Raw genomic sequence first — 25386 nt, forward strand, 5'->3', positions numbered from 1 at the left:
TACTCCTACAATTGCACTTAACCCAAGTGCCACCCATGAACTCTCCAAATGATTTGTGGTATTTGTTATTTTGCAATTTTCTATAAGTAGAGTTCTTGTTTATTTTTTCCTTGCCTGGGTTTGCATTATGTATTGTTTTTTTAGGTAGGATGATGACATCAAACACTGGAGAGCGATTTTTTGCCAACATCGATTGCAATGGTGATGACCGATTTTGGTAGCTATTGCATCGATAGTGGCAAATTTTAAATGTGTGATTTATTGTTTTTAATACACATTGAGCAAAAGCTGGCTGAACGGCGGTAGTACACCCTGAGAAAACCAATAGTCACTAGATTTAAAGTTTTAAGATAAACACATCAGTACATCTAGAGTATGGAACGCAAATGGCGGCACCAGGAAGCATCTATGTTATATTGGAACGCATGGGAAGCGCTGCCGATAGGCTGATGTGCATAGCGCATCACAGTAGTGGTGACGCGGACCAACTTCCGGGTACGCGATGATGCGTCAATGACACGCATCACCAGGAAGAGGAAATCCGTCTGTGTAGATGGAACGCACGCCGCTCGCCATGTGATCGCGGCAGCGTGCAGGTGCATCTCCTGTTAGATGGGGTAAGTTACATCGCACCTGAGTTTATTAACTTGGTCCTATATACTTATATATGATTGGCTAGAATTGTGAGACTCTGACCTGGGAGGCGGAGTACACTGGTATTTCATGGGGGTCTGTGACTAATTCGTCAAGCTGCTACTCAGATGGAGTAATACACCATAAGCTGTCTTGACAAAGGGTCGCTCTATGACCCGAAACGTCGACTGTGCTTGATGATTTTAAGTGACATGGAATAAAGATTTGCCTTTTAACAGTGGATGAAGTCTGGTGAGTGCGCTTTTGTTGCTACAAACAACAACCTGTTTGGATATATATATATATATATATATATATATATATATATATATATATAGCAGCGTATCTCCAAGTCCAAGGAAGCAGAGTTCCAAACAAAAGAAGACAGAAGGCGGCACTCTCAAGCAACGTGGTAAACTGTATTCAAATCATGTCAAAAACGTGTGAAACAGAGTCAGCTTGTAGATGTCGACAAGTTTCGAGGCATTGCGCCCCTTCCTCAGGACAACTGACCAGGCTTAAAAGACAAACGTGCAGTTCTGCACTGCACGTTTGTCTTTTAAGCCTGGTCAGTTGTCCTGAGGAAGGGGCGCAATGCCTCGAAACTTGTCGACATCTACAAGCTGACTCTGTTTCACACGTTTTTGACATGATTTGAATACAGTTTACCACGTTGCTTGAGAGTGCCGCCTTCTGTCTTCTTTTGTTTGGAACTCTGCTTCCTTGGACTTGGAGATACGCTGCTATAATTATTTTCTGGAAGGCACCTCACCTGAATTTAACCTCTGTTGTACCAAGTGCCAGTCCGCTGTCTACATATATATATATATATATATATATATATATATATATATATATATATATATATATATATATATATATATATATATATATATATATATATATATATATATATATATATATTGCTACAAAGTGCTCCCTTTATTTCACCTCCCATTAGCGGGCTTTCCATTCCAGAAAAGTTCAGTACACTGTCAAAAGCTTTTTGAAGCCAGGCTTGTGCTAATGTATCTAGTGCTTCAAAGGGACAAGTTGGGGCATTCAGGTTATTCACTGGTTTTGTTGTCGGAAATTAGAAACTCCTTTTTAGTACCAGTTTTTATCAATAATATATAGTTGTGACTTATCTTTTAGAGCCTAGCCAAAAATTGACAGTCTTATGTTGAAATGCTTTCAGTTTTTGGATGTATGTAAAAACAACTTTTCCACCAAAATCCTGGGTCTGACCAGAGTTTTTTACCTGGTATTTTGCTGGGTCTCGCTCTCCAATGTCCCCGTTAGCCCTGCACTATTCCCAGGGTTTTTCCCGGGACGACACAGTTTCCACTGAATAAATGGAAACCCAGGAAAGCTCAGCAAAATGTGTTGTCATAATAAATGGCTCCAAAAGATGAGGTCACTAAAAACCCATTGACATTGAACATCAAATTACCGGGTGAAGCGGTTCTAGCCGGTAATTTGTTCAGTGTGAGAGGGCCAACCTGGGTCTTAAATCCTGAGTCGCCGACTTTACCAGGGTCGGCAAACCATGATTTGCGACCCGGGTTGACCCTTTTTACACTGAAGTTTAAATCTGAGTCCATGTTGATAGCAAAGTATAACAAAGTAAAAAAACAAAAACCTCATGTCGACCTTTTCCTTTAACCTGGTCGCATGTGAGAAGAACGATTGATGCCATTGTGCCACTGTACAGATTTTGGACTCTTGACACCATTGTAAGTGGTGGGCTGCAGTTTCTTTTTTGATTAGAGGTTTATCAGCAATTGCTCTTCCATGATATCGAAGTGCTTGTGTCTCCCTACAAAGCGTTCTTGTTGGAACAAACATTAAGTGACATTTGGAACTCGCGTACTCAGCATTTATGGGATCACCCCTGTTCTTTGCAGTTTCCAGGGTGAGGCGCATTCCTGCAATAGGAATCCGGACCTTGGGTCAATTAGTGATGAGGATGACATGACTGGGCGAGAAGAGTCTTACACAATTTTGTTTACATTTTTTTTACCGGTTTCATACTTGACCATCCATGTCAAGACTAGTAATCTGTGCCGTGCAGTGGAGCAAAGCACCTTGCCTGAAGCTACACCAATTTGAGGTCCATCTGCTACAAATTAAAAATTGTCACCCTACAAAGTCAGTGGATTTAGGGATCTTCCGGACATCCGCAATGCTTCTCACAATCATGCCTCCGATTCAGCAGCCTATGTGATCCTCCTATCAAATATAGAAACATAGAATTTGACGGCAGATAAGAACCACTTGGCCCATCTGGTCTGCCCCTTTTTTTAAACATGTTACCTCAAACCATATTTGATCCTTATTTTTTTGTAAGGATATCAATATGCTTATCCCAAGCATGTTTAAATTGTACTACTGTATTTGCGTCTACCACCTCTGTTGGGAGGCTATTCCACTTATCTACTACTCTTTCTGTGAAAAAATTCTTCCTCACATTTCCCCTGAATCTTCCACCCTCTAGTTTCAGTGCATGTCCTCGTGTTCTGTTGCTCCTCTTCCTGTGAAGAATGTCTCCCACCTGGACCTTGTTAAAACCCTTGATATATTTGAAAGTTTCTATCATGTCCCTTCTCTGCTCTAAAGTATACATATTAAGATCTTTTAGTCTTTCCTGGTACGTTTTGTGATGTAGGCCATGCACCATTTTAGTTGCTCTTCTTTGTACAGTCTCTAATGTATTTATATCCTTCTGGAGATAAGGCCTCCAGAACTGAACACAATACTCTAGGTGAGGTCGTACCAATGACCTATACAGTGGCATTATTACTTCTTTCTTTCTACTGCTGATACCTCTCCCTATGCAACCAAGCATCTGACTTGCCTTCTTCATTGCTTTGTTACATTGCCTACCTGCTTTTAAGTCCCCTAAAATAGTGACACGTAGATCCCTCTCTTCCTCAGTAGTTTCCATTATAGTGCCATTTATACTATATTGAGTCTTTGGATTTCTGAGACCCAAGTGCATGATTTTGCATTTTTTGGCATTAAACTGTAGTTGCCATTCTCTTGACCATTTCTCTAATCTGCCTAGATCCTCAATCATTTGTTTTACCCCTCCTGGTGTGTCTACCCTGTTGCATACCTTTGTGTCATCTGCGAAAAGGCACATTTTACCCTCAATTCCATTTGCAATATCACCAATAAAGATATTAAAAAGCACCGGTCCAAGTACAGATCCCTGGGGTGCTCCACTTGTAACCTTTCCCTCCTTTGACTGTACTCCGTTTACTACAACTCTCTGTTTTCTGTCCTGCAACCACGCTTTTATCCATTCAACTATCTTAGAATCCAATCCCAAGCTTTCAAGTTTATTTAACAGTCTGCGATGTGGGACAGTGTCAAAAGCTTTACTAAAGTCTAGATAAGCTACATCTACAGCCCCACCTTGATCTATTACTTTAGTCACCCAGTCAAAAAAGTCAATAAGATTTGTTTGACATGATCTTCCCCCAGTAAACCCATGCTGTTTTGGATCCTGTAAATTGCTGGTTTTGAGATATTCTACAACTCTTTGTTTTAAGAGTGTTTCCATCAATTTCCCTACTACTGATGTAAGGCTCACTGGTCGATAGTTGCTTACCTCTTCCTTGCTTCCACTTTTGTGCAGTGGGACTACATTCGCTGTTTTCCAGTCCTCTGGGATTACTCCAGTAGCTAGTGACTGGTTGAATAATTCTGTTATTGGTTTTACCAGCTCCCCTTTAAGCTCTTTTAGTATCCTTGGATGTATCCCATCTGGCCCCATTGATTTATCCACTTTCAGTTTTGAGAGTTCTGTGAGGACTTTCACCTCTGTAAATGTACTTGTCTCTCCCTCAGTTTTCTGACTATACTTGCAACTTAACTGTGGCCCTTTCCCCTCTCTTTCAGCAGTGAATACTGAGCAGAAATAATTATTAATATTATCTGCTATTACATTGTCCTCCTCAAGAAAACTTCCACTCTCTGTCTTCAGTCTAATTATTCCACTTTTTGTTTTTCTCCTTTCACTTATATACCTAAAAAAGGTTTTCCCCCCTTTACCCACTGACTGGGCCATTTTCTCTTCAGCCTGTGCTTTTGCACATCTGATTACCTTCTTAGCCTCCTTCTGTCTAACAAGATACACCTCTTTGTCCTCATTCTTCTGCGTCTGCTTAAATTTCTTAAAGGCCAACTTTTTTGCTTTCACAATACTTGCTACTTCTTTTGCAAACCACAATGGCTTTCTTTTTCATGTGTTTTTCCTAACTCTTTTGACACGAAGTTCTGTTGCTTTTAGAATTGCACTTTTTAATTTTTCCCACTTATCCTGCACTCCTTCCAAGTTCTTCCACTCTGCCAAAGAATCCCTTACAGAGTGTCCCATCTCTACAAAATCAGCCTTCCTAAAATCTAACACCTTTGTTTTTGTGTGCGATGAGTCAGTCTCTGTCTTTATTTTGAACCATACTGCTTGATGGTCACTGGATCCCAGATTTTCACCCACATTTATGTCAGATATTCTGTCACCATTTGTAAGTATTAAGTCTAATATTGCGTCCTTACGAGTGGGCTCCCTCACCAATTGCTGGAGGGATGCTCCTTGCAAGGAATTCAGCATGTCCCTACTTCTGGTGGAACTTGCAACAGGCAGCTCCCAGTTTACATCAGGTAGATTAAAGTCTCCCATGATTATCACCTCTCCTTTTAATGCCATTTTATTGATGTCCTGCAATAGGCTCTTGTCTAGTTCCTCTTCCTGACCTGGTAGTCTGTAGATCACCCCTATACGAAGAATCGACTTCTCCCCTGTTTCTATGGTCACCCAAAGGGCCTCCGTTTTTTCTTCAATACATTGTATTAAGGTAGTCTTTATATATTTTTTCACATATATTGCAACCCCTCCTCCAATTTTTCCCATTCTGTCCTTCCTAAATAAAGTATATCCTGTTATAGCTATGTCCCAGTCATGATTTTCATTGCACCATGTCTCTGTAATAGCCACAATATCCAGTTCATCCCTTGTTATTATTGCAATTAGTTCTGGGATTTTATTTCCTAAGCTCCTAGCATTTGCACACATAGCTCTTAAAGTTGTGTTTGTGCTTCTCCTGCTGCTAGCTATGTTCATCTTTCTGCCTATATCTATTCGGTTTTGATCGGCATTATCTTCTGTTGCAGTGGATAGGCTTTCTGTTCCATTTGGCTGCAGAGACAATACCTCTAGGTTGGGGGAGCAGATTTCTTAATTCTTTTTTGGTTCACTGCCCCCCTCTGCTAGTTTAAATAGTTGCTTATGAAGCTTCCAAACTTCTCACTTATATTAATATTCTCGTTCCCCTTGAAGATGGGTGCAGGCCATCACTTTTATATAAGGCTCTGTCTTGCCAGGTAGCTTGACTTTGACCTAAATATCCAAATCTCTCCTCGTTGCACCAATTCCTTAGCCAAACATTGAAGTTTCTAATTCTCAGAGTTCTATCTTCCCCTTGGTGTACTGGCAATACTTCTGAAAAAGTTACAGTGGTTGCCACCTGTTTTAGAGCAGTTCCTAACTTTCTAAATTAATCTTTTACGGCCATGACTTCAGCATTAACCAGGTCATTTGTGCCTAGGTGGACGATGACATCCACCTCCCCATCTTTTCTTGCTGCCTTTACAATTCTTAGCATGCGTTCTTTATCTCTTGGAGCTGTGGCTCCAGGTAAGCACCTTACTTGTTTCTCTACTTTAGTAGCATTTCCCAGATTAACTCCTCTAATTATGGAATCTCCCAAAAGAAGTGCAGTCCTTTTTGGAGGTGAAATTTTCCTGGTCCTACAGTTAGAAGAGGTAGAAGTCCTCATATCTTCCTGTTCTTTATTGCCTATGTTGGTCATACATTCCAACCCTGCAAGAGCAGCATATGAGTTTTGCAGTGTGACCACTTGGGGAATGTGTCTGATGCCCTCTGTCAGTCTCTGCCTTTCAGAGCCCACAGCAGTCCAGGCAGAATGTCTTCTGGGGGCTCTCTGAGGCAGTGGTGGTTGCAAGGACACAGACATCCTACGTAGCTCAGCATGCAGTTTAGCTATCTCCTCCTGCAGCAAAGAAAATTGTTTGCAGATTGGACAGCAGCCGAGTCTCCAGAATGTCTCCCTCAAAACAAATGCATTACATCCACTGCACTGCACCGGGCCAAACATTGTATCAGATGTATGGTAATAACAATAATAATATGTCTTTTGGCTTTTGTGTTCAAACTCACCTTTTTCTGTATTCTAACTCACCTGCTTCTGTTTCCAACTCCAAATATGGTTAGCTCCTTCCGGCAAGCCATTATATTAGCAAATGATGTAATCTGTTTCCCTTTACCAATTTTATATCTTCACAAGAGCACATATTTTAACTTGTAAGGAGTTGTCATCAATTTTATCTACATAGTGTACTTCTTAAGGATAACTGAGAAAAGACCTGAAATTATGCTTTCCAACTTGACCCCTTTGCTGTGTGCGAGATTTGTATCTCTCCCTTCCACACTTGCTGCCTTCTGCCAATGTTCACTCTAAACCCACTCTGTGGAATGCCCTCCCACTGCACAACAACATTTTCCTCAAGCCACCAAACCATCAAGTATTTCTTGAAAACTTTCGAACAAGTTTACCAATCCTACACAACTTTTTTTTTTTTTTACTGTTTAAATGCGTTAGGAAATCCGCAAATGGGCAGGAAGGGTTAACAGTGCGATATAACTTGGAAGTCTTAACATTAGAGCAACATGGGCTTTAGAGCCGTTCACAAACTTAATTGATGAGTGTAGACTCCTGTAAACCTGTAGATGTAAAACACTGGGAAAGATTTAGAGCAGAAGTGCTCCAGAATTATCTCTGCTTCTCAGGTTAATAACCCGGCTTTTTATTAACATAGGAATCTTTGCCTCATCAACTGGTAGGTAATCGGAATTATGCAAATTGAACTGATAACAATTTTTCATACCGCCAGATCACTCGGTCCTGTCCACAAGATTTCATTACTAATTGCCTTACCCTTTTCCTTATCACAATTGGCCATTTATTTAGTTCTCTTTCCGCAGTCTGGTGCTTAGATATATTTATTTTGATTGATAGCTTAATAAAGCAAATACTTGCTGAACCTGACATCTCTTCTCAAATTAGTGGAGATTACCTTTAAAGGTCACTCGGATGTGTTGTCTTGATCATAATACGATGCACTATTCTGTTTGTGTAAATATCAAGAAGTATGTTTGTGAGATGGCAGCATGTTCAATTTTAAAGAGCAATCGGGAAGGTGGTTGTAAAAGGCTAACAAAAGGTTTTATGTATTTGTCCTTAAGCAGGGCTTGGGAAAGTAAATAGGATCTAGTTTTAATATAAGAAACAACCAACCCTATTATATTAAAATAAGATAAATGTCTACCATTAAATATTGTTTTATGTATATGTAAGTACTTAAGATATGTGAGAAATGAAAATAATCATTAATCTGTAAGAACTAAATACTTTTCCTTTTTTTTTTTTTTTTTTATAATGTAAACTTACAAAACGACTGAAAACTAAGCTTCTCCATTATTTTATTTTTTTGTCTTTTTTGTCTTTTTTTTTTATTACACTATTCGTGGTTGTCTTTATATGTTTGTGAAAATAATTTCCTGAAGTTTGTTGGAGAAGAAAAATGGTCAAGTTTTTAAGGATCTGAGCCAAATTGTGTTGGGTCAGAGTATCTCCAAAAAATATATTTTAGAGCAGGCATGGCCAAACTATGGCCCTGCAGCTGTTGTGAAACTACAAGTCCCCTCATGCCTTGCCACTGTTTTGCTATTAGGGAATGCTAAAACTATGGCAAGGCATGCTGGGATGTGTAGTTTCACAACAGCTGGAGGGCCACCGTTTTAGAGAAAAGTCCATGGATACAAACATGGACTAAGCACACATGGATACCCATCTCCGCTTCAGGGAGACGGGCAGGGCTTCCATCAGAATGGGGCGTGCAAGTCCTATCTGTTGGACTCCGGTGCCGTTACATATGATTTATGGAAGTGAAGGAAAAGCATATGAGGGAAGAGGGCCCTGCTCGTGAGAGCTTTCATTCTAAAGTCTTTGCAGAGATACGAAGAGCACTATAAGAGAATGCTGAGTGACTATGTACAATACTCATACTGTGAGTTTAATACAAAACTATATATGATGTGCAACAATTTTGGTTACTTTAACCCTTTCAGTGCCAAGTGAATTTGTCAAAATTGGTGTGAAAATTGGCAAGCAAACATTTTTATTCATAATGACCTGTAATGTTGACCTCCTATAGGAAATATAATCTTTTTTTAATTTGAATTTATATAACAAATGTAAGCGACTCTTACATATTTGGCGGATATTTTGAACATCTCACTGATGTTGGCACTCAAAGGGTTACATTTCTTTTTAAATGACTTCTGTCTGCTTGTTGTGATCCTTGCTGTGTTGTCATTTTTCTCATGTTTTAAAGCATGTTACACGCGCAGCAAGTACCCATTGTGTTTGATTAACTCTTACTTTTTTATGTGGCTTAAAACAATCTGTAGAATATCCTGTTTATCCGCATTGCCTTAGTTGTATGTTTGTCCTATACAATGAGTAATGGTCAACCTCCATTTATTCTTGTCACCACAGCGGCAGCATGGAGCCAGCATTCCATCGTGGAGACCTGCTTTTTTTAACAAACCGTGTAGATGATCCAATCAGAGTGGGTGAAATTGTTGTCTTCAGAATAGAAGGGAGAGAGATTCCGATTGTGCATCGTGTTTTGAAAATTCATGAAAGGTAAATAACAATGGCTGGTACACATTAACCTTCCTGTAGGACACTATTATTATTATTATTACTACCAGTTATTTATAAATCACACATTTACCATAGCGCTTTTGCAGAGAATATTGGTACACTCACATGCCCCAGTGGAGCTTACAGTCTATATTGCCTACCAAATGTACACATACATTCATTCGAGGGTAAAATTTTGTTGGGAGACCATTAACCTACCAGTATATTTTTACAGTGTGGTAGAAAACCAGTGTACACAGAGGAAACACACACAAGCACTGGGAAAATATAAAAACTCCACACAGTTAGGGCCATGGTGGGAATTGAACCCATGGCCTCAGCACTTGGAGGCAGTAATGCTAACCATTACACAGTCTGTATACTTGAAGGCAAACATTTCACACCTTCTAAACATTCGTTTTGCAACATTAACCATTTAAGTAGCTTATGAATAGTATAGTGTCTTTGGTTTATTAAGTTGTGTTGAAATTACTTTTATATTGGCCAGCAAACATGAATCTGGCTTGAATTAAACTCAGTGGAAGTATAAATTATTGTAATGTATAAATTGTGAATAAATCTTAAAGCAAGTCTGCTGCGAGGGTTCTTAAAATGTTAACACAAGGTGTTGGTAAATATTTAGAAACTGTAAACATTAACCTAAATGTATACACCTGACAAGGGACAGTACCTAGGTCAGGCATGTCCAAACTATGGTCCTCATGCTGTTGTGAAACTACAAGTCCCACAGTTGCTATTAAGGAATGCTAAAACTATGGCAAGGCATGCTGGGATGTGTAGTTTCACAACAGCTGGAGGGCCACAGTTTGGACATGCCTGATCTAGGTGATGAGTTTGACAGTCAATAGGTTGATCCCATATGGTCAAAATGCAAACAGGTTCAACTTAAGTGGTCATAACAAATAGTTCACACAAGTTTAAAAAACAAACAAAAAATCCATCAAACAAATTTGCATATTGCTACTACTTTTCTCAGCCTTACCAAACACATGTATTATGATTGGGAATGGTAATCTGAAGCTTGCAAGCCATGGTACTTTAATTGGGGTATTATTTGTTAAAACCTACAATTTTGAAACCAAATAAACTGGTGCTGTCGTTTTCGGTGTGTCCGGACTTGACATTTTGACCGGAAGTACTTGTATTTCCCTGAAGTGGTAGAGCAGGCCTCACCAACTACCGGGTCCCCATGGCCGCACTGCCACAGTTTTAGCATTCACTAATAGCTGAGAAGTGTAATTTCACAACAGCTGGAGAGCTACACGCTGACCAGGCCTCTAATAGAGAGGGTACAGGGAAAACACTTCATATGGTAGTATGGAATACAAAACAAAATACCTTGTATTGATACAAACATTTCCATTTAAGGGATAATGGAGATATCAAGTTTTTAACCAAGGGAGACAACAATGCCGTGGACGATCGAGGGCTTTACAAACAGGGCCAGAACTGGCTGGAAAAGAAAGACGTGGTGGGAAGGGCGAGGGGGTAAGTCTGGAAGATTAATTAACAGCATGCTTCTAATCCACTGTTGTCATTTGCCACTGTAACCCAATATAGAATGACTAGTTAAAAGCCGCTTAGTCCCTATCTGCTCCTCCCTCCAATCTGTCTTCAGAGCTTCATCTCTCCATATCCAGCAAGTCTTAAACAACCGATAATTTTGCTTTCACTTTGCGTTCAGGAGTAATTTGGTCCATCGAGTGGCCTCTAGTGGTCACTGGCGGTACTTCAATTTCTTCTTTCTGGCATATATTTTGTAATTCTAGGACATGACAGTACTTGGTTAATGACCAGTGTACAACAGTGCCATTTGCAGTTCTCCCAAATCGTAGCTGTAATATATTTAGCCTGTTTTTATGTCCCAGCTTTCTAGTGTTCTGCCAGCTATAGTCCATGATAATGTAATTATTATTATTATAATTTTATTTATAAGGCGCCACAAGTGTTTCGCAGCGCAGTAATGTTATGATGGTACATTACAATGCTAATACTGTAATCTCAGGTTTGTGCTGTCTAAATAATTGTGCCTGGAAGAAGGCTGTAGGAAACCTGGACTGTACAAAACCTATTGAATTATGCTTGCAACATGTTTGTCTATAGCTGGTCCTGTAATTCCAAAATAATTATAACAAGTACAGTATGAGCCAGTGTGCATGATGGGCAAAGAACCCTGTTAATATCTATACTGTGATTTTAGCTGTCTATATATGTCTGTATATTGCACTGCCCTGAAAATTCTGCTTTGCCATCGCTGTGCTTTAGGGAAGTGTTAAGTGTATCTGTCGTCTGACTATTTCAAAGCTTTGCAAGATGATACTTTAATAAACAGATTCAAAGCTTTTCTCAATGAGCATGTAACCGCTAATCTGATCCATGTACTATAAATGAGCAATTTATAGGTTTTCAATCTGAAACTTTAATGCATTTTTTTATGCTTGCTGTTTCCATGTCTAAGGTTCCATTTTTTGTTTTTGCTTATTCTGGATTTGTCTATAAATAATGCAAGGTAAAAGGGAATGTCTCTTTTTATTTTTATTCTTTTGAAATTCCCTTATTGGCAATAAATGTTCTATCGTGGGCATGTTGGAAAATGTGTTGTGTAAGCATACGTTCTGCCTCACATACAATGCCGGACTCTGACAGATAGCTGTGTTTTCCGTAGGGAATGTGTACTTGATAGATAGCAAGCAATGTTTGTCAGTACAGCTCTTTCTATGTTAAACAGTAGTTTAAATTGTTGTTGTGTGCAAATATTGTCTCTCAATCCCCTAATGTTACCCAATAAGCCATTTCATGCAATTCCGTTAGAATGCATCTGAGGTATACGATCTGTATGGAATAAGCTTCGGATCTATTCGGAGTTCTACACTGAGACATCCGTAGGTCACTGTCAGTGACTCGCATCATTAACACACCATGAATAATTCTCACATAAATACAAGAACATTTCTTGCTTGCATCATCTGCTGAGGCAAATGCATGAATACAAAGCACATTCGGATCCCCAGAGTTCTACAGGCAGATCAGGATGTATTTTGTTTAGTATTCCTCTCTAATCCTTGTTCGGCCTTGCTACTTGAGCAATTTTTTTTTCTTACTCGAAGAATCGTGTAATATAAAAGTTTTATCCTGGTGTTGGATTAGCCCTTAAACTGACAATACACTACTCCAAGGTGCAGTGCATCATATGCAGAGTCCTTTGGCATAAGTTTTATCCTATGCGACCGGCAGCCATGCCGGATCCAATAAATCTTGCGTGCAGCAGTTGTGATCTCTGGATTCGATCTGATGCACATGGGACCATTAATTGAATCGGAGTTTAGGTATATACGATTGGGGCATTTTTCAGCTGATTTCTCGGCCTGATCGGTTCGGATTTGTGCCCTTTTCGTCCAATTCTAAGTGTATGGGCACCTACTGTTTATTTGAAAGGGTCACTCCCAATACAAATTCTTACAATCTACATTTTATAAAATAGTTTTACTACAGATGGAGCGAGCTCCATCTTTGCAGGGGCTGGTGATAGATTCGCCAGCCCCGCCAGGGGCGCGCGTGCACGAGACGCTGGTCCCCCTCGCTTCACCAACCCCCCCGAACTAGGCAGTGTCTTCCTGAAGCGGAGACGGGCAGGGAGACGCTGCCCAGCCGCCGTGATACTGGGACGCACGTGCCTGTGAGACGCATGCGCGTCCCAGTCTCTATCGCTGGCGCTCGCCAGTGCAAGGGATCTGGCGAGCGCCGGCCAAGGATGATTCCTGCTCCATCTGTATGCTCAGTTAAACTATGCCACCTGCTACTAACATTTTCAGCACTTACCAGCTTTATTCGAACTTTGTTTTATTGGAAATAAATTTGTAAATCATTTATACAATAATCCCTTATTGTACTACTTTGGAACATGATGTAAATTAAAACCATGAAGGGCAAATAGTATGTTAATACATAAATTGGAAATGGCATCATTGTGCTTGCTTAATCTGAATTTCTCTTACATTCTTATGGGATACAAGGAAGTCGTTCAAGACGAAGGGGAAAGGAGTGTATCCGTAGGAGACAGGCACATATGAAACTTTATGCAGGGTGTGCTGGCTCCTCCCCTCTGCTCCCCTCCCATCTAGCCAGTTAAGAAAATATGCCTCAGGAGATGGGCCCATTCTTGACTGTAACCAAGTTCAAGATGGAGTCCTTGCGGGCCGTGATAACGGCACTGGAGGAAGGGGAGTTTTGGGCATCTTTGGATGTGAAGGATGCCTACCTTCACATCCCAATTTGGCCACCTCATCAAAAATACCTGAGGTTTGCATTGCTGAACGATCACTATCGGTTCCGCTCACTGCCATTCAGCCTGTACTCAGCCCCGCGCATATTCACCAAGGTGATGTCGGAGATGATGGTGGTTCTCAGGAAACAAGGGATTTGTGTCATGCCATACTTGGACTACCTGCTTGTAAAAGCTCGGTCGTCTGAGGATTTACAGGTGGCCTTACAGATTACCATGCAGACCCTGTCGGGTCACGGTTGGCTCCTGAATTTATCAAAGTCCTCTCTGATCCCTTCACAGAGACTCCTGTTCCTGGGGATTGTGTTGGACACGGCTCTCATGAGAGTGTTCCTTCCACAAGAGAAAATTGTGGCCATTCAACAGCTGGTCACAGACTTGTTGGAGAGCCCCCAGGTATCAGTGCATCAGTGCATTGTTCTTTTAGGAAAGATGGTGGCCTCTTTCGAGGCCCTCCAATTCGGGAGGTTCACAGCAGAATTTTTCAGCTCGATCTTCTGAGCAAATGGTCCGGTTCACATCTTCAGATGCATCGGAAGATTGTGTTGTCGTCTCGGACAAGACTGTCACTCCGGTGGTGGCTCCACACGCCCAACCTGCTGGCAGGGCGAAGGATTGGCATCCAAAATTGGGTCTTAGTCACCACGGATGCGAGCCTCCTGGGATGGGGTGCTGTAACGATGGGTCAGTCCTTCCAGGGCAAATGGAGCCTCTGGGAAACACGTCTACATATCAACAACCTGGAGTTACGTGCCGTGTATTATGCACTTCTGGAGGCAGCCCCTCTTCTCAGTGGGCATGCGGTCCGCATCCAATCGGATAATGCCACTACTGTGGTGTTTCTGAACAGGCAGAGCGGGACGAAAAGCAGGTCCTGCATGCGAGAAGCAACAAAGATCCTGTCCTGGGCAGAGAGTCACTGTCAGGCTCTGTCTGCCATTTTCATTCCCGGGGTGGACAACTGGGAAGCCGACTTTCTCAGTCGCACGAGCTTCACCCCGGGGAATGGAGTCTACACCACCAGGTGTTCAATGCTCTGGTGGCTCGGTGGGGGACCCCACTGGTAGACATGATGGCATCGAGACACAATTGAAAGGTGTCCAGATACTTCTCCAGGGCGAGAGACCCACAGGTGGAGGGGGTGGAAACGCCCTCTCGATACCGTGGACGTTCAGCCTGATTTACGTCTTCCCACCGATCCCCCTCGTGGTTCGGGTACTAAGGAAGATAAGGAGAGACGGAGCCGAGGTCATTCTAGTGGTTCTGGACTGGCCAAGAAGAACATGGTATCCCGATCTTCTAAGTCTCCAAAGGGACTCGTGGCATCTCCCTCTGCAAAGTGACCTGCTCATGCAAGGTCCGTGCGTCTTCCAGGCCTTTAGAGCAGCTTCGTTTGACGGCCTGGAGGTTGAACGGCAGATCCTAACAGAGAAAGGATTTCACACATCTGTCATCAAGACCATGACGAGTGCTAGGAAGCCGGTCACGGCAGCACATTATCACCATATTTGGAGGAGATATGTAGGATGGTGTGAACAATGGAAGTTTGCTCCAGCGGAGTTTAAACTTGAAAGATTCCTCAGATTTCTTCAATCTGGCTTGGATCTGGGCCTACATTTAGGCTCCTTGAAGGTGCAGGTATCTGCACTGTCTGTCTTTTTTTTTCCAAAAGAAGCTGGCTGATATCCCTGAAGTGCAGACGTTTCTTCAAGGAGTCTTGCACATACAGCCTCCTTTTGTAGCCCCTATTCCACCATGGGACTTGGATGTCGTTCTGACGTTCCTGCGATCCTCCTGGTGCGAACCACTGGAGGAAATAAATTTGAAACCTCTTGCGTGGAAGACGGTGGTCTTATTAGCCTTAGCCTCGGCTAGGCGGGTCTCTGATCTAGGGGCGTTAACCTGCAAGAGCCCTTATTTGATCTTCTATGAAGGCGGGGGCGGAATTACGCACTAATCCGCGTTTTCTTCCTAAGGTGGTGTCGGCATTCCACTTGAACCAGCCAATTGTGGTTCCTGCTAGTGGCCCTCAGTCTGAGGTTCCGACATCTTTGGATGTGGTTCGGGTTCTCCATGTATATATCTGGAGAACGGCAAGAATTCGTAAGACTGAAGGACTTTTTGTCTTATATGATGCCCAAAAAATCGAGCGTCCTGCTTCTAAGCAGTCTTATTGCACGCTGGATCTGTGCAACCGTTAAACAGGCTTATGTGGTGGCGAAGCTTCCTATGCCTGCTGGGGTGAAAGCCCACTCTACTCATTCAGTGGGGACCTCCTGGGCGGCTGCCCGAGGAGTTTCGGCCTTACAATTGTGTAGGGCGCTACATGGTCAGGTCAACACACCTTTGTCAAGTTTTACAAATTTGACGCTTTGGCCACTTAGGATACTCAGTTTGGGCAAGCGGTGCTGCGGCAATCTCCGCACAATCCCGCCCGTTCTGATGTCTTTGGTATATCCCCATCATCTTGAACGACTTCCCTGTATCCCATAAGAATGTAAGAGAAAATAGGATTTTAATACCTACCGGTAAATCCTTTTCTCTGAGTTCTTATGGGATACAGGGCGCCCGCCTCTGTGCGGAGTTGCTGTCTGACTCACTCAGGTGAGCCGTGGACCACTACTGGGTCCTTCTGTTACCCTGTGTCCCCTTGGGGTCACAAGGGTGGAGGTTAACAAGGTAACCTTTATCATTCACCTCGTGTATCTCAGTTGTTCACGAGTGTGTGTTGTCACAGGTGACATTTCTTATCAAGTTGTCCCATTTGGGGCACAAATATTTTACAAATGTTGTCAATAGTTGACATATTCATAGGGCCTTGAGGCTTCCACGTGTTCTGTGGTCGCTACAGTGGCCTCTGGTTTGTTGAAAGTTATGTCTGGGTGTGCTGGATGAATCTCACCACGTTAAATATTACACATATTCCTCTTATATTGTTCTTCTCCTTCGGCACAGTTTTCTATTAACTGGCTAGATGGGAGGGGAGGAGCCAGTACACCCTGTATAAAGTTTTATATGTGCCTGTCTCCTACGGATTCCCCTTTTTTCCCCATCGTCTTGAACGACTTCCCTGTATCCCATAATAACTCAGAGAAAAGGATTTACTGGTAGGTATTAAAATCCTATTTTTGGGGAAGTTTAGATGGCTGTGACAATTTTTCTGTAAACATTCCTAACTATGGCTACCAAAGTTTTCACCGCTTTTGAACCTTCTAGTAATTCTAGTCATCACTAAAATTTATGCTTTTTTACTGATACATCTGACCTGAATTATTGCCTTCTGGCCAAGAAAAGCTCTTGTAATGGTTCCCGGAAATGTAATTTAGCATTCTTATGCTGTTCTGTTAAATTTGGCGGCCATTACTGCACGTATACATGTGAAACATGGATTCCTATTGGAGCTATCTATTTAAAGCTTCTTTCAGGTATATAACAATATTAACACATGTTTTTACTTTCAGAGGTTATAAATGTATACTGTACACAGTCTGCATTTGCGCACTCCTTCACTCTGCCTATCAGTGCTTAAGATTTTACATGTGTCATTGTGTATAAACAGGCTTATGGGTATACACAGTACAAATATATATATATATATACACACACACACACACACACACACACACACACACACACACACACACACACACACACACACACACACGTGTTCCTATAAGAAAGAACCAGGCGGCACTCCACGGGCTTGTGCAAAAGAGCAGTGATGTTTATTTGCTCATCATCAACGTTTCAAAACCATATATATATATATATATATATATATATATATATATATATATATATATATATATATATAATATAAATTTTTTTTTTTTTTTTTTACGAATTCTTTATTTTCTAAAAAGTTTTCCATCAATCAATAACAGAAACCGTATATATCAAATAATCCAGGGAAACACAGTGGTGATATACCATGGTAACAAAATATGTGGATGAAATTTACTACATGACATAGACAGAGATAATTGCAAAATCAACACCATGACATCAGAATTTTACAACAGTCATAGATTTTATCATAGAAATAGTAATGTGAAAGAAAAACTGTGGGGGGGGCGCTCAAGTTTTTGTAAAGAGGTATTCTAGCTATCTATCTAGCGTTCGGGTGAGTCTTGGCATCCTACAGTAAAGCAGACGACTAGATCTTGTCCAAGTCTCCCCTAGTGGGGTGATCATCTTATAGGTATTAGGTTCTTATATGAGGGGGTCATTTTGAATTCTAGCCAGGCATCCCACATATATGCATATGTTGGGAATTTCTCAGGAGTGGAATAAGAGATATTATCGATTGTCATGTAGAAGTCCATGCGCTGGCACCATTCCCACTATGTAGTGGGGGGGGGGGGGGGGTGGCATTCCAATGCCAGTGGACTGGAAGCGCTGCCCTAGCTGCATTATTCATGTGCCTAAGTAGAGATTTTTTTATATTTGCATATGGGTATGTCCGAATGTGGTGATCCAAAAGTCAGGACCGATTGGGACAGGGTGGCCCAGTATTTCTACGGCCAATTTTCTGATATCATCCCAAAATGGTATTATCAAATGGCAATCCCACCATATGTGCAACAGAGTGCCCTGTTCCTGTCCGCATCTCCAGCAGAGAGGAGACACACCCTTGCAAAATTTTATTATAAATACTTGGGCAGTGGTACCATCTAGTCAGTAGCTTATATTGGGTCTCACCTACTTCTAGACTGGCCGAACAAGCACTAGTGGCCTGATATACATTGTCCCATTTAACTTTTAATCTTTTTAGAAGTAAATTCTTTCTCCCGGGCCTCCTGGTGTGTCGGCTCAGGGGCCATAAGAGCAGTTAGTAGTAGCTGATAGATATTGGATATCACGTGGCTGTTGTTGGGAACACATCCTCTCAAACGGTGTAAGCATCCTACCCAATACATGAAGACCCCCTAGTGACGTGGTGAAGTGTCGAACTTGTAGGTAAAACCAATAGTCCGACTTGTTCAGGCCTGTTTTCTCTGCTAGTGTCTCAAAAGGTATATATGCACCAGAGGAGATCAGGTGGTGTATTCTGGTGACCCCAGCTGATATCCAAGGTGACATTTGTCCCGAGGTGCCAGGGAGGAATCTGGGATTATGAACAATAGATGTGTATGGGGATATTATAGAAGTGATTTTTAATTTCACTCTCAGCTTTGTCCATAGTTTTAAAGTTGGGCCTACTAGCGGGTTATTAGTACTTCCCACTGCCGTGCACCAAGGTATAAATTTGAGTTGCAACCCGGTAGAGTTGGATTCAATAGCCACCCATTGTTTATCCGTCGCACCTCGTGACCACTCCATGACCCTGCTAAGCAGGAATACTAGTAGTAGGCCGAGATCAAAGGAAGTTGCCTACCGCCTTGTATCTTATTTCTAATTAAAATCTGGTGTTTAAATCTCAGCTTCCGTCCTCCCCAAACAAAGTCCCGGACAATGTTATGTATTGTGGGGGGAGAGTTATAAAATAATAAATAAAGGAGTCTGGGAAGTATGTTCGGTACTTGTTTCCTAGCACGGCGCTCATCGTATGCCATCGCATACCACTAATTAAGGAATGCGATGGTACCCGATTTTCGGGTCCTAAGACCAGCACACTACAATTTTAATATTGCATCGCATGCCATTACAATGGCATGCGATGCGATTTTAATTGTACAGGCACCCTGATGGGTGATTACTATGTTAAATGCACCCCCATTGTTAATGCCACCTCCACTATCAACGCCAACCCGAAGCGTGGTGAGCCTGCTAGTGGCGGCGGTACGCGTCCTCCGACCTTTTCATACCCCCACTATCCACGTCGGCGTGGAGTTGATTTTATATAGTGTGGCGAGCCGCCGAGCCTGAAGCGTGGCGGGCCGCTGCGGAATACATGTGAAGTAATCCGCGGGGCTTGCTGCGCTCGCCACACTATATAAAATCAACTCCACGACGACGTGGATAATGGGGGTATGAAAAAGTCAGAGGACGCGCACAGCCGCCCCTTACGGGCTCGCCACGCTTCGGGTTGGCATTCATAGTGGGGATGGCATTAACAATGGGGGTGCATTTAACATAGTAATCACCCATCAGGGTGCCTGTACAATTAAAAATCGGACAAACAGATATGTGTACCAGTCGCACAGGATTAGGTGTTTCTAATTGAATCAATATCACACATAAATCGTCCCTCTGCCTATATTTGTCAATGTTTTAATACCTTAGCAAGTATCCGGGGTGTGCTACCGCAGACACAAAAATATGAATCTTTTATTTAGGAGAGAAAAGATGTCTAATGTGCGGTGCACCATAAGAAGAATAATTGCACAGTAAGAATTAACTTTTATTAATGATTATTTAAAAACTTAGCGAAAAATATTTAAAAAAAACATACAAACATAAACAAACAAGTGAAAGAATGTGCATGTTAAAACAGCACGTGTGGGAATACCGTGTGTTTTTTTTTTTTTTTTTTTTTTAAAAATTTGTTTATTTGCGAATCACAATACAATATAGAAATAACTCCATAACACAGAGATAATAAAGTCCACATTTCAAATGGAAAAAACAGCTGTGGTGCAACAAGAAAACAAGAACGTGATTCTTTTTTTAAGAGTTTTATAGAAAGATAAGAAGAAATTGTGAGAAGCGGAAAGTGAGAAAGGGGAGAGAGAGAAACCAAGCGGTATAGAGGAAGTAGAGTGGAGGTGGTAAGAAAGGTAGAAAGAGAAGGAAAACGAAAGGAGAGGAAGAAGGTTGGGTCCTCGGTGGCATATGATGGTGACGGTAGTATATCAGGGGTCAGTCGGCAAGGCTCGGTATCATATACTGAGAGGGGAGGTAATCTGTTGGAGGGTAGCCCAGGGGGCCCAGACAGAATTGAATTTTGTAGAGGTATGTTTAAGGATGCTTGTCATATACTCCATGCGGTACACATGCCACAAGCGAGATATTATAGAGTGCATGGAGGGAGCCTCCGGCTTTTTCCAATCCATCGCGATCTGGCAGGTGGCCGCAGAGACCACATGACGCATCAATTTGTTTTGTGGCCTGGAGAGGGACGGGACTTACCGTGTGTGTTTTTATAACGTCTCTGATGTACTTATTGGTAATCAGCATCTGTTATTATGCTTGCGGGGTCTCTATAGCCAAAGAAATTATCCTGTTTAGTTTATAATAAAATTGTCCCTTATAGGATTCACGAAGTGAAACAATGTTGTAATGGTTCGACACACTGTAATCATATTAGTGTTCCCGCTAGGCTATTTTAGCGGGGCGCTGCGCCCTGCCTGATTTTTAAAGGGCAAAATGCGCCCTGCCCCTCTCGCAGCGCCCCGCTAAAACAGCCTCACGGGGAAGCCCAGCTTCCACGGCAGCATAGTGGCTTCGGAGGGGCCGGTCCCACCCCCTTTGAGGACGCCGGCGGCCCGGGCACGCCCCTTTGATGACGCCGGCAGCCCGGGCACGCCCCGTTGACGCCGGCGACCCGGGCACGCCCATTTCATGATGCTGGCGGCCCGGGACCACCCCCAGCTATGGCACGATCCGGCCCCCGGCGCCCTGCCCGGTCTCCATCCTAGAGTGAACACTACATATGGTATCCTGTAGTGGGCACGAAGCAGATTATTACTGCAAGTATAGTTGGTCGTGCACTTCTAATTCAGGGAGTGTGTTCTGGATATAACAGGATAAGACTCTGGTCTTTAATTATTAAAAAGTAGCGTATCTTATCACACCAAACAGGCAGTTACTAAACTTGCCTACAATTCTGGCTATTGCCCGTACCTTGATGGGCTCTGAGCCACCCTCCCACTTATCCTGGGTTGCGTTAGTCAATGTCATACTTTCACATGAGCATTTTATGTACAGGAACTGTAACTGTGCTCCAAAATTTGACAATGTTTGGGGTCTCTGGCAGGAGTAACAGCTTATCCCTTGAACCAGCCGATTAGTCTGCTTCTGTCCACTCACTTTGGGTCTTCTGCCCGTCCATTGCCCATCTGCCTACAAGCACGCTTACAAATGCTATTTTTGCAAACATTGTTCTCTTATATTGTCTGTGATTCTTTTTCTGTATTGATCACTCTCTGACAATTGAAGTCAATATGCTTTTTGCCTCTGTCTTGTGAAATGCATTCACTGTTATGTTATTTTTTGATTTAGTATTATCTGTTTTTTTGTTTTGTGTTTTAGAAAGGAATAAAATATACCTGATTCAAAGTTTGATTAAAGGTGCCCATACACTGTACAATCGCTGGCACATCCCAAAATGTATGTACTGCAAATTGCATACAATATTGTACTATGTATGGGCACCTTAAGGGCCATGTGGAAACTTTGTATGCAGCCAATGTGTAAAGTTTCCTACATTCACATTATATTTAGGGTTGATATTCAACTAGACATTTGGAGGGCTATCAGGGCTACTTTTGATAGCTTTGGGTGGGTAAATTAGCAGTAAATTACCATGGCTACTTAAATCCTGCCCTTTCGTCTTTTTTGTTGGTGTGAATAAAAGGCATATTTGAAAAGGTGTACATTTATGACAATAGGTTCATTGATTTAACCATACTGCTTTAATTATCTACATGGGATAAATGTTTGGTAACTCCGACCAGTATCTTTTTTTGTTTTTTTTTCCACCTCCAAAAAAATAACAAGCACTTTGTTTCTAAATACATTAGTGACCACTAAGGTGTGTACACACGGCAGGATAAGCCGTGAGATGCGAGTCCCGATGAGATCAGATCGCATCGGGACTCGTATCTCACGGCATGCTAGAGGGGCACAATTTACACTATATAGTGCAGATCTGCACTATATAGTGTTGCCTGCCCTCTCTATCTGGCTGCTGATTTGAGCTCACACTGGAGCGCGCATCGGCAGCGCATCGGACTCACAAGCAACAAAAAAGCATGCGATTTGGCTTCCGATGTTCCCTATATCGGGAACATCGGAAGCCAAATCTTACTTTGTGTACACACTATCAGAAGTGATTGTCATATGTACTGCTAGGGACATAGTAGTAAAACTTGAAATAATTATTTATTTATTTTTTTATAATTTGTTTTAGATTTGTGCCCTACATTGGAATCGTCACAATCCTGATGAATGACTACCCTAAATTTAAGGTAAGCATTTTAAACGTATAAAATAAATCGAACATTTTCAGGGTGCACAGAATAATATATCCCTAATACCCCTTTTCCACTACCTTCTAAAAAGCCTGGGTTTTTGCACGGGATCGCACAAAACCCGGGATTGCAGGCAGGCGGAAACATTACCAGTAGAAATTACCCGGGTCGTGAGACCCGGCATTTCAAGTTGGGTAGCGGGCATGGTTGTATACCAGCTCTTTGTGCAGTGTACACAGGTAACCCGGGTTGACCCAGGTCCCATTCACTGCAATTGGCGCTGGCCCAGGACCCGCCTCTGGAGACGTCTCCTGCACAATATTTTTGCTGGGTAGGGACTCTAGAAGAAAGGGGTCACAAGCCGGGTACAAAATCCCCAGTGCGACACAGCTTGTAGGTGGAAAATGGGTATTTGTCATCATATGCTATATACCAGCAATCTTAGAAGAAAATCTTTTAGGGGAATGGAGTATAAGGGGGGTATTCAATGTCAGGGTCACGGCAGTCGAGCTTGCTCGACCGCCGTGACCCAGTCCCGTTCTCGGTCAGCTCGACCAAGAACACGCAGGCGGGATTCAATGTCCCGCCTGCCGGGGAGCGAAAAGGGGGCGTGGCCGCGAGTTGCGGCTGGGAAGAGGCAAGCTGCAGCCGGCAGCTCGTCACTTCCCGGCTGTTCTCGGCAGAACAAGCCCGACAGCTAGTGATGTCGGGCTCGTTCTGCCGAGATACACTGCTCAATGCTGTCGGGGAAGACAGCATTGAATAGGGCCCGGCGGGCATCTCCCCGATGGGAGGTGCACGCCGGAGATTGAATATCCCCCTAAATGTTTTTAGGAATAATGGTTATTATGTGGGTTTTTGTTAATTGTATCTTTGACTTGTTACCAGCCTGTCAAATGATGGAACAACTTAACTAATATCAGCGCCAGTGGCTCTGAGCACCTGAACAGCGCAATACTTGAATTCCTCCATCAGGTGTCATCTTGTGGCCGCTGGCAAGCAGATAACTTTAATTCTCCCCATAGAGATGAGGAGCAGCTTAAGATCTTTTTTGTCTTTTTTTATTATATAGGATGTTGAAAGGTGAGGATTTGATTGCTGGCCTAAGTAGGATCGCTAGCTCTTGCACTAAAACTGAATAAAAAATAATTGTAATCTACAAATGTGCAGTGGAAAAGTAAATGTAGTTCAAAACACTGGTACTTTAATGGACTGCTAACAAAAATGGCCTTTGTGTTTGGATGTAAGGGAATTTAGATTTTGTTCAAGATGGGCAGTTACGGATATAAATGCAATCTTAAAATGGCAGTACATAGTTAGATAAAGAGGCAGGGTTTTTACCATCGGGCCATTTAGAGACTATAAGGCAAATGTACGTAGCAGTGAAGAGTGCAGTGGTGTGCCAATGGGAGTCGATGCCCATGGCAACCATTCAGCTTCTATATATAGTTTTACAGAAAGTACTTGATAAATGCTTCCTCAAAGCTGATTACTTGCTATGGGCAATATGTCCACTGACACAATTATCCACCGCTCCGTACATCTACCGCAATATTCAGTGAGTTCAGTTGTTTTTAAACTCATTTTGGGGCAGCATTCTGACATTGGCTGTGTTACAGCATTGTTTGGGGATTATTAGCTATTGGGCTCCATAATGCTCAGCAATACAAGTTTCATAGATACATAGAATAACTGTACACAGTGATGCAAGCAAAGATGGTGTTATGAAGGAGGGTGGGCAGTGGGGTATAGGGATTTTCAGTGGTTTCTATACTCAAGCAAGATTGGTTGTGTGTGGGCAGGTTGGACACAAACCAAGTGGGTAGAAAGACAGAATCCCATTTCTCTGGTAATGAAAGCCGTGGATGGGATAAAAGGTGCTCTGATGTGCTTTGTGAGGGTAAATGGGCAGTATCTGTGAATGCTTACAGAACAGTTGAGAGTAGGGAAGCCAATCCCGGGGCATTTTTTCAATCCCGGGATTCGGGATTGAAAAATGCTCAATCCCGGGATTGGCTTTCCCAATAAAAAGACTGCCCCAAAATTACTCACATTTTGAGGGGTTGCTGGGTGGGGGACGGGTCGTCAATGCCGCTGGGTGCGGGCTGGCGTGTTGGCTGGGTGGGCGGGTGGATGCGCTGGCTGGTTGGGTAGGCGCGCGCTGGCTGGCTGGCTGGGCGGGCGAGCGGGTGGACGCGTTGGCTGTCTGGGTGGGTGCGCTGGCTGGGCGGGCGGTACGGCATTACAATGCCGGGCGCGACCTCTTCCTGCGCAGCGTGACCTCTGATCTCACGCTGAGAGGTCAAGCTGCGCAGTGCTGCCGGGAGAAGTCGGGCAGCGTCTGAGCAATGCTCAGACGCTGCCCGGCATTAGACTGCGCGCATGCGCAGTCTAATCCCGAAATCCCGGGATTGGAAACTCCAATCCCGGGATTGAAATCCCGGCGTTTTGGGGGCCAAATCCCGGGATCCTCCCGATCCCGGGATTGGCCACCCTAGTTGAGAGTGGTGTAACAAGGAGG

The 25386-nt window shown here is 42.7% G+C and overlaps 1 protein-coding gene across 1 annotated transcript in view; it reads left to right on the plus strand.

Moving 5' to 3' along the window:
- Positions 1-25386, plus strand: part of SEC11A (SEC11 homolog A, signal peptidase complex subunit) — a 50115-nt gene that overhangs the window by 10809 nt on the left and 13920 nt on the right. Inside the window, exons 3-5 of the mRNA XM_083183139.1 lie at positions 9279-9428; positions 10818-10937; positions 22805-22862. Coding sequence (XP_083039265.1) covers positions 9279-9428; positions 10818-10937; positions 22805-22862 — 328 coding nt within the window. The remainder of the gene's footprint in view (positions 1-9278; positions 9429-10817; positions 10938-22804; positions 22863-25386) is intronic.

The sequence above is a fragment of the Crinia signifera genome, chromosome 4 (assembly GCF_055691185.1).
Source record: "Crinia signifera chromosome 4, ASM5569118v1, whole genome shotgun sequence".
Classification (NCBI taxonomy): Eukaryota; Metazoa; Chordata; class Amphibia; order Anura; family Myobatrachidae; genus Crinia; species Crinia signifera.